Source organism: Cucumis sativus, chromosome 4, assembly GCF_000004075.3.
Source record: "Cucumis sativus cultivar 9930 chromosome 4, Cucumber_9930_V3, whole genome shotgun sequence".
Taxonomy (NCBI): Eukaryota; Viridiplantae; Streptophyta; class Magnoliopsida; order Cucurbitales; family Cucurbitaceae; genus Cucumis; species Cucumis sativus.
Genome location: NC_026658.2, coordinates 6,981,289 through 6,991,707, shown reverse-complemented (window position 1 = coordinate 6,991,707; position 10,419 = coordinate 6,981,289). Strand labels below are relative to the sequence as shown.

The 10,419-nt window shown below is 36.6% G+C and overlaps 2 protein-coding genes across 2 annotated transcripts; both read right to left on the bottom strand.

The window, feature by feature from the left end:
• Window positions 1-1,622: 1,622 nt before the first annotated feature.
• LOC101202897 (probable leucine-rich repeat receptor-like protein kinase At1g68400) lies at window positions 1,623-7,025 on the bottom strand. Its single transcript, XM_031884422.1, has 2 exons — window positions 2,856-7,025; window positions 1,623-2,483 (listed from the first exon to the last, which is right to left on the bottom strand). The coding sequence occupies exons 1-2, from the start codon at window positions 4,096-4,098 to the stop codon at window positions 1,813-1,815; spliced, it is 1,914 nt and encodes a 637-aa protein (XP_031740282.1). The 5' UTR covers window positions 4,099-7,025; the 3' UTR covers window positions 1,623-1,812.
• A 175-nt stretch (window positions 7,026-7,200) lies between these two features.
• On the bottom strand, window positions 7,201-8,940 carry LOC101215901. The gene has a single exon (XM_004137122.3). It carries the CDS (start codon window positions 8,805-8,807, stop codon window positions 7,533-7,535), a length of 1,275 nt encoding a protein of 424 aa, XP_004137170.1. The 5' UTR covers window positions 8,808-8,940; the 3' UTR covers window positions 7,201-7,532.
• Between the last annotated feature and the right edge of the window lie 1,479 nt (window positions 8,941-10,419).

Sequence of the window (10,419 nt, the reverse complement as noted above, 5' to 3'; positions counted from 1 at the left end):
ACGTTCAGACATTGAAAACCGCATAAAACAAGCATGATGCTTAGTAAAGTATATTTCTAAATCCTTTTGCGTTTTTAACGTAATGTATGTTTTGATACGCTTCTTCCGTAAAAAAAGGCTACAATAACTTGTATTTAGAAGTTATCAATGTGCCATCGTGGAAATGGCTGAAAATACAAGTTATCAATGTGCCATCGTGGAAATGGCTGAAAAATGGCTGAAAATCATTCTTGATTCTTGATTCTTGATGTGTGGAAATGGCTGAAAATCATTCTTGATTCTTCTTGATGTGTGAATTTTGTTTTTTTGTAGGATCATTGGTCTCCAATCAAATGTAACCACCTATCACTATTTATTGCTTTTATCATTCTTTATTGTCTTAATAATGGATGAGTGAAGTCTGTATATATTTGGGCTATTGTCCTCATAAATGGAATAGTCGAAAATCAAAGGGAAATATTTTTATCCCAAAAATATCAAAATCTGCAAACCCTATTTGGCGGCATTGGTTCCTGAGACTATTGGCGTCTCCTTCGTTAGAGCTTCAACAACTTTCTTTACGGTGAGCAAGAGCATCATTTTCTGCTTCCCAACACTTGAAATGTGCTTCTTTAAATCTGAATGGATGGTTGAGATCAGTTGATAGAACGTTGGTATTTGATGCTCCGACCTATCGCTTGAAATTGCACCATCAGAGTTGCACCTAGTTGATCAGCCTCCCCACTATTTTTCATAAAACACTTGAAAGTAAAGAAAATAAGTATGAATAGAGATGGGGAGGAGATATGAACTCAATGTATTTTTTCTATGATGATAGGCAAATGAACTAATAAGGTTTCCCAATATAGAAAATGTTAAACAATCACAAAATGATAAAAAAATTCTTAAGCAACTGAAAATTATTTTAAAATGTTGGGCAGAAGGTTAACGAGGTCGATAATGACAAAAAAAATCATTAGCATATTTAATAAGTAAATTAATATTATATTATTATTTTACTCACCTCGTCTCGCCCGATCGAATGGACAGTGACATGCGTGGAGATATTAACAAACCTTCATTTGTCAATTTTGTTCAGAAAAAACTACACCAGGTACTTTGACTAACTCAACTCTACACCCTAAACATTGACTTTTTGACTCGACTCAACTCATCTCAATAATACATACATTCAAAACTCAACTTAACTCAACACTATGCTCCAAACATATACAATTTAACTCTCTAGATAACAATCACCAACTTAATTCAACTCTATGAGGCAAGGCTCCTAAAGTGAAACGAATTACAAAAACCACTCTTGAAGTATAGTGATAGTTACAATTACACCTTCAACCTTTCAGCTGTAAAATTTGAGCTCTCAAACTTGTACAAATGTTAAAGTTAGACTCTCAAAACTTATTATAGTCGTAGAAATAGGACTCCTAAATTATAAGAGTTGAACCTTCCACCTAATTATGATATTTGTAATTATGTAAATTCGGAAGTATAATATTAATACTTCTATGAATCGGATGATTTGATTCTTACCATTGTCTCCATGTGGTTTTAGCAGTTTGTTCAAAGAAAAATGCAACATAATCAAATTATTCCTATGAATCAACATACTCTAATTCAACGAATGAACATCAAAGTCCAACAGCAAAACCATATATGCATTTCCAATCCACACAATCTAAGAAATAACAAATACTTTGTTGCATTATTCATATCACATAAAGAAGAAAATGATAAAATAGAGAAGAATCTCAATAACAATATGCTAAGACAAGTTTTTAAAACCTTGGATTGAACTGAAGTAGTTTGCATCTTTCATCTCTCATCCATTGGAATCCCAGAGCCAACAGTGGACATTGAATCATCTGTTAAGGATCTATCAAATGAAGAGCTATATTCTTCTCCATTTTCTATGAGTTTGATGTTTTCAATCTCTTTAGCAACTTCACTCATCTCTGGTCTTTTGTCAGGTGAAACATTTGAACAATGTATTGCAATTTGCAATAGATTCAACATTCCTGGAATAGCAGACCTTTGTGAAGCTATTTCTGAGTCAAATATTTCTGCTGTCCATTCTTCTCTAACTGCTCTATTAACCCAAGCACATAAATCAATACCATGAGATTCTTCTGGTGCTGAGTGAGATGAGATTTTCCCTGTCAAAAGTTCAATAAGAAGGCAACCAAAGCTCCAAACATCTGATTTTCTTGATACTCTTTTCATTTGTTGATATTCAGGTGATCTGTATGAAACCATGCATTGTGCTGCTATGGGAAGGGCAATAAGTGAAGCAAACCCATAATCTGAAACAAGAACCTCATCATTCTCTCCAAGTAATACATTTGAAGATTTTAAGTTTCCATGTGGGACATTGATGGTATTTGGCTTGCTATTGAGATGGAGAAATTCTAAAGCTCTTGCCACACCTTGAGCAACAATCAATCTTGAACTCCACCTGAACGGAACTCTCCCAACACCTCTGCGTCCTGTAAATATCATTATTTGAAGTTAAGAAAAACCCAATCTACCTTACATATGTAAGTTTGTTTTTGTTGAAGATCCTGTAATCTATCAGCTTAAGCATTTGAATTGAGTAGTGATTTTATATGGTTTTATAGAGTAGAAGGTAGGTTCTTTGACATTTAGTATTGATTTGCACTTGTTGGAACTTGTGGAGATACAGAAGCCCCGTGTGAAGGAGAGTGTTGTAAGTACTAACATAATTAAATTTATTGTAAATCGAGCTTCTAAGTTTTTGAATTCATAGGTTATCTAACAGTTTTTTAACTATATGATTTAACTTATCTATTGCAGTTTGTATGCGAGAAAGAGAATGAGAGTCTAGAGAGCCAGAATACCATGAATTCTATCAAACAAGTTTCCTTTTTCTGCATATTTGTAGAGCAAAAGCTTCTCTTCTTTGGTGTAGAAATAGGCAACAAGTGGAAGCAGGTTTGGGTGCCTTAGCTTAGCAATGAGTTGTACTTGCTTCATGAATTCGTCAACAGTTAATGGTTTCAGATCTCTGAGCCGCTTGACAACGATAGGCGACCTGCCTTCAAGCATAGCCTTATAACTATTTCCAAATATCCCCTTACCTAGTCCCTCAGCTGAAGCTTTTAGAAGATCTCCAAGTTGGAAATTTTCTCCCTCCTCCGTGAAAATGAGCTTCCCTCCTTCATCTGCTGCTGCTGCTTCTGCGGGTTGTTGGTTTTGAATTGAGATATCAGTCATGCTTTCATTTTTCTTCTCTTTTGTTTCATTACTGCCTAGTTTTTTTATGAGCTCCTTTAGCTCTCTATGTTTCTTGAAGTAGAGAAGGAGCAGCAATAGATTAGCAACAAAAAAAAGTACAATAACAAGAATTAGCAACAAAATGACATGAGCCTTGGAAGAAGAATTATCATTAGTGGCTTTATTAGTATCAGGAGGTGCTGCTGTGGCTTTTGACCCTTTTATGATTGAGTTGCAGACAGCATCAGAGGGTGGACCGCAGAGTCCAGGATTACCGACGTAGGATCCGGCACCAAACGATTGAAGAACCTTTGTTCTTGGAATGAAACCATTGAGGTTGTTGTTTGAGACATTGAATACTGCTAAGGAAGACTGGTTGAATTCAGGTATGGAACCAGTAAACCTGTTGTTTTGAAGCTGCAATGACTCCAATGAAGTTAAACTCACAAGAGAAACCGGAATCGACCCATCGAATGCATTGAATGATAGATCTATAGTCTTCATCTTCTGGTTGGAAGTGAAACTGAATACATTTCCTGACAAGGAGTTGTTCTTCAAGCTTAAAACAGACAATTCAGTGAACTTGTTGAATGCCCTGAAATTCATTTTCCCCACCAATCCCAAACTGTCCAATGATATCGCTGTGACTCTGCCATCAACACATTGAAGGCCATACCAAAGAGGAGGTTGATTGTTGTGGCAGTGAGTTCCAGTCCAGTTTCTGTTAAGGAAAGTGTCATTGAAAGTTGCCTTCAAGGCATATAGCGCATCTCTCTCATCTCCATTAAACCCAACAATAGTATCAACTTGAGCCACAACAGAGCCAGACAATAGTATGGCTGCAAAGAACAACAAAGAAAACTCCATGCTCAAAAGTCCAACTCTGAGCAAATGTTCAATGGCAACAGATTTCTACTAAGCAATGTCGATGAGATCAAAACCATCTTTGTTTTAAGTTCCTCTTACAGCTAATCCAATCTGAATTTTTATATTCATCTTAAAGATAAAAACAAGGAAATGATTCACTCATTTTATATTGAAAAGTGGATATTCCAGCAATGGTACAAGGTTGGTTGTTTGACATTGTTTCCAATCCAGCTTGAATAGAACAGGTAATATACATCTGAAACGTGTCTGATTGTAATTGTACTTAATGATGAGACAAATATTTCGATTTGTTTCCTTTCTTTCATAACACAGTGTTGTTAATAAACTTTATATTTTGTGGCTTTTGGAAGTATAAAAAATATCTTTAAACTTTAAAAACTTATTTGCAAAAGAAGCTAGAGCCAAGAGACAAGAAGACAAGATGTACGTGAGGTAATCTGCTCACAGAATGGAGCATAGGAATTTTCTAAACTTTTTGACTGTTGCTAACGGTGTAGAGGCTTCCTTGTCTTCTGCCCTCACTTTTTTTCTTTTTGGAGCAAAACTTGAAAACGAGGATTAATCATTGGATGACGTTCAACGTTCTATATATATGGGCTTTAGATCTTTCAAATCTTCCTTTCTCCCCCCTCTTTTCTGCCATTTTTAATCAAGTTAATGCATAATCGCTAATAAATGTATTTGTTTAGTTTTTATTTCTATTTCTTAATCTTACAAAGTTTCAAATACATCTTTATTGAACCCTACTAGTGGTCAGATGAAAGGTAACATGTTCTTTGACTCTTTTGACAATTGTAAACTAATTTGACACAACATGATAAATATAGTTGCTACACTCCTAAATTTACATACTCAAAGAAGAGATAAATTAAAAAAGAAACAATTTATTACACTACCAAAAGCAGGCATAACTTAACTAATATACACGTGTTGTTTACCAAAAAGTATGGTTTTAAAAAGATTGTATGCACCATTACATTATCTAGTGGTAAATTATTTCGAGAAATACCTAGCCTTGTCAGAAATTGAAGTATTTCCAAATTTCCAAATTTGTATTGTTGGACTAAATTTTAGAAGATACCCTCAATCTCTGATGAAGTATATCTTTAAAATCAAATTGGAATATCCAACACATTATATTCCTGTTTGGGAGAAAAATAATATATCCTATGTCCACAACACAAACAGAGCAAGGATTTCACAGAATCAATTAATGTATAATCCTCCATGAAATGGAACAAAAATGAACTTCCAAACCCTGGTCCTCTCGAAGAAGGAGCCAGCGGGTTCAAACTAACACTGACAGAACCTACAACCATATCTATCACAATGTCATAACTCAAGAACCCAATTGTCCAGCCAATATAATAGACCCTGCTTAAGTAAGGTGGTTGCCTATCACAACCCCAATGTTAATAACATATCCAGATCCTGCAGTAAAGACAGGATTTGGAGATGTCATTACTTTAAATACAGAATTCATCGGTAATGTAGAATGTTTTTGAAGTCACTAACAAGTAACAAGAAGAAACATAAGAGGCAGTCGCAGCAAAATTGTTACTTATATTTATTGGGGGAATATCAACCATATGCTTCCTGAGGAAACAAAATTCAAATTATAAGATCGCCAAGTCAAATTGAATAGAATATTTTGCTCAGGTGGTCAAAACCTTTTCCAATCATCATCATATATCATGGAGTTTGCAAGCCAGACACTTCTGAAAGCCAACCATAACTACGGCGAGAAACAGAAAGCATCGAAGTCCTTAATGTGGAAGAAGTTACAGAATGGAATGGAAGCATGGATTCCACGAAGAAGCTCATTTCAATAAGGATCCTTAAAGAGCACTGAGGGAAAGGTTGTTTCGAAGCAATGCAAAATGGTGAACCAGCCAGAGCTGCCCTGATTCCGATGATCAGAAGAGTGGCAGCCTTGCCGGAGGAGGATCGGAAAATGGCCCTGGTGGCAAAGGAAGCCATCAGTAAATCTGAGAGCTGGGAGAGAAATTATGTGCAATCAACCACAATGAACGAACGGAGCTCCGTCTTAGATTTAGGGCACTGAAATGCTAAACCCTGCCTGCTAGAGATGGGGTTTTTTTCCCTCAGTAATGTAGAATGTTTCGGCACCAGAGAAACATCTTCAAATTCCCAAATCCTACAATCGTTTGCAAACAATCTATCATGTAAAAGTTATGCCAGTGTTTTTCTGTGCCAATATTCCTATCACCCACAACCTACATCTCAACAAGAAACCTACCATGATCTGACTGAAGTTCAAACGTATCATCATCCCTACCTCAACATTATCAAGAAGGGTGCAATGATTTAAGAAAAAGAAATAGAAAAACAGGAGGCAAATGACCAGATAAACCTCAGTGCATTCTTAGAAAGAGAAGCCGAGTGGTCAGGGGTAGAGAGTAAAGATGAGAAGAAACAGGAGGCTAATAAATAGACAAAGCCAAAGTTCTATCTAAAGACGAAAGAATGGATTTGCTCTTAGATAGATGGAGGTTTGAATCATTAAAGTAGAAAATACAGTGAGTCAAGAGTAGATTCCAGTTTGAGAGGAGAATATGGTTTAAGAGAAACAAAAATTGGGAAAGAGAATGGAGAGGAGATAACCAAAAGATTTACAATGGGAGCTCAACTACTAATAATAATTATCCATCTGAGAAGGCAACGTTGCAACTATTAGAAACATCACATAAAAGGGAAGTCACCAGACAATAAATGGCAAGAAAAAAGCTCTGGGAAAACATAAGACCTACACCGACAATTATACTGCTTAGCATCCCATGTCCCTTAGAACATTGAGTTTCAAAATTGACCACCAAATCAAAGGATAATGTTTAAGGAACACAACAAAATAATCAGTAGGGTCATAAACATGTTCAACCATTGCCAATAAAGGAGATTTTCTTTTAACATACAATCAAATTTTCCAAACTGAAGTCAATAAACGAAATTCAACTCAAGCTGCCCAACTTACTAACCATTGGTATGAATTAAATAGACAGAACACAAATGAATTGTATATGACATAAATCTGAAAAATCACTATCAAAATGAAGCAGACGATAAGTATAAAACTTGAGAGTTATTTATAGCCTTGACGATACACACCAACTGTAACAAAAAATCAAAAGTAGAAAAAGAAAAAAAAAATTACCCTCCATGTATAAGCAAGCACATGAAATTCTAACCAAAGAGGTCTACTCAGCCACAAAACACAAGTACTATAAAATCCTATAAAAGTACAACTGAAAAGGCTTGTGACTTAGTAAGAGATTTAACCATCATTTAAGAATACAGACATCCATTCAGTATTATCCTAAACAAAAGTAATGTCCACCGCTTCAGATTCACTATACAACATCTGTTACCTGCAAACCAAATGACATTGAGATCGTTCATTTCGAGACCAATAGGATTTCTGGTTTCTTATCTTTGCTGGGTGTATTGGCATTAGAAGAAGAATTTGCTGCTGCTGCTGCAGCCTTTGCAGCTGCACGAGTTCTGTTGTCAAGTTGAATAAGACTACGAGTTGCCAATATTACTTGCGGTACCAAATCATGAGATGCCCTCGCATATAAACACCTGACAGCAACGGAAGCTTCATCCTTAACATCTTGCGAATTCAAAGGAGCCAGTAAACAATGTCCTAAAATTCTAAGAACTGGCTGCAAAAGCTCCCACGGTAGAGGAATTCTCGACCCCTTAGGTTCTGAATCATTGGAATTGTTCCCACATTTCTCAATTTGTAGTCTACCCATTTCTTCCGAAGCATCTTCTATCTCATCCGTATACTCTAATGCCCTTTTCTCCGAAAACCCACCAACATCAAAACCATCCTCTTTATCGAACTCTCTCGTGCAGCAACAATCTTGCCCAGCCCACGACGCAGCAGATCGGCAGAATTCAAGCTTTGACCAGCTCGGCATCTGCGAGATCTGTTTGTAATAGCAATCAAGAGCAACACCAACAATGCAAGCTCTTTTGGTCGACTTCACCGCGTTCTGGGGTTCTAGCGAAGGGGAAAGAACCCCAACAGACGGCCTGACTTGAGCTTGAGCACCAGAATTAGGCTTATTCATAGGAGAATGGTAGAGAGAAGGCTGCGAAAGATCAGGAATGGAGACAACAACAGGTTTTCCTGCCCGAGACTTGACCTCTGAGGAATAGAGCGCAAGAAGCACAGCCTCAAAGCCGGCGAGAGAAGGGAGAGAAGGGGAATCGGAGGAAGTAGAATGGACACGAGAAAGATACAAGGAGGAAAGAAGAGGAAGGAAAGAAAGAACAACAAGGCGAAGATGGGGATCGGAAGAGAGAAAAGTGTCGTAAAGCCAGTGGCAAAGTGGGTCAGAACCAGATCCAGAGAGGGAGGAGGAGAGGGCAGAGGAGATGACGGAGTAAGCATCATGAGAAGACAAAAGAGAGAGAGCAGGGCGGTCGGAATCGGCGACGGAGGAGAGGAAAAAAGAGTCGGAATGAGGGGGAAGGATAGAGGAAAGAGCGTGGATGCGAGAACGGGCTTTGGAAACGGACTCCCACCAGGAGTGCATAGGGTCGGTGTCAGCAGAAGCGGTGGCAGTGGGATTATGAAGGGCGGTGGTGGAGGAGGCGGAGGAGGAGGAAGGGGAAGAGGAATGGCGGTTGTTGATGGAAGGATTCCGGTGGAAGTCCATGACGGCTTTTTCTTTGTTCTTCAGAGGCTGTTGATCTGAGCCCCCTGCTTTCAGGGGGACGATGAAGCCAATGGGTCAATCGTGAAGACAAATACATAAGTGAAATCATGCTTTCGATTAATCCTCTTTTTTCCTTTTTCCCTTTTTTCTTTTCATATTTGACCTTCTACTTTTTCTAACTCTCAATTTTGCCCCCAACCTTTTCTTCTTCTTCTTTCATTTTTAATTCAATCCATCCACCCCATTTCTTTTTATCTATTATCTTATTCACTAAACTATACTTTTCTCACATTTTCAACATTTTTAAAGTCTCTAATCCTCACTTTTTTGCATTGGTTGTATTAATAAAACTTACTATTCATTTTATATTTAAAGCTTTTGCTTTAACTAATTGGTAATGTTAGAATTTAATTATTAATAAGATTATTAAGAATCATCGATTGTAAATCTTAGGGTCCGTTTGGAGAAAGTAATGCGTTATGGAAGAAAATGATTATGATAATTCTAGTGTTATGATAATATGTGTTTGGGATTAGGGTTATTATTGGTAGTGTTAGGTAATATGTGTTTGGAGGAAGAAATACGAATAGTAGTGTTATGATAATATGTGTTTGAGGAAAAGATTATTGTTGTAGTATTATGGTAATATGCATTTGAGAAAAGGGTTATAAATGTGGTATTATTATAACATGTGTTTGGGGGTTATGAGTGTAGTTATATTATGATAAGATGAAGTAGGAAAATTTGTAGGGTTTTAAAAAGGTGAATTAGGGAAATTTGTAGCGTTATGAAAATGTGAAGTAGGGTAGTTTGTAGGGTTATTTAATCCTAATCCTCAAAAGTGGAAACCTTGTTTGGGCCATAATCCTTTTCCTAAAACCCCTAAATCCCCACTCCAAACACACCCTTAGTGTTTTTAGTCTTAGAGTTAGAGTTGGAGGAGTGAATACATGTGTACTTAGCCCAATGAGTTAACGAGCTTTATCGACAAAAGATACATGAGGTAATAAGACAAATAATAAATTTTAAAAACTATCAATAAGCCTAACCCTTTTTAAATGGTGAAATTATATTTCTAATTAAAAAGTTTAAATTATCAAAAAAACTGAAATATCGTCCCAACAAATACCTGGAATTAGGTGTGATTAGTAAAAATCTTAAATTTTAAAAATACACTAAATTGCAAATCTCTAAAGGGATAAAAGCCCTTTGTTCGAGAAGATTTTTGCAGAACCGTAAATTCAATTTAATTGATAACTAAAAATACCAAATGTAGTAGCAAAATAATACATAAACTAATTTTCTTATGGCTAAGCATGCTTAAAAATATAGAGAATTACACAAAGCGTATATATACAAATACAATAAACTAGGGCATCCTCATAACCATCACATCTCCCACTTACCCTAGATTACCTAATGTAGATATCTTGTAGACCTAGACTTTCTAGATGACTCTCGAACATTTTAGCCATGAGAGTCCTCGTAAATGGATTAGCAATGTTGTGCTTCGAAGCAATCTTGTGACAATCACATCCCCTCGTTGCACAATCTTCCGTATCAGATGATACTTCCTCTCTATGTGTTCTTCTCGTTTGTGGCTGCGAGGTTC

What these genes read in the sequence shown, in the direction of transcription:
- LOC101215901 (XM_004137122.3), bottom strand. Translation starts at nt 8,807, where the DNA reads ATGGACTTCCACCGGAATCCTTCCATCAACAACCGCCATTCCTCTTCC.
- LOC101202897 (XM_031884422.1), bottom strand. Translation starts at nt 4,098, where the DNA reads ATGGAGTTTTCTTTGTTGTTCTTTGCAGCCATACTATTGTCTGGCTCT. An exon ending in CTTGTTTGATAGAATTCATG is followed by an intron (nt 2,484 to 2,855) that starts GTATTCTGGCTC and finishes TGATATTTACAG; the next exon opens with GACGCAGAGGTGTTGGGAGA.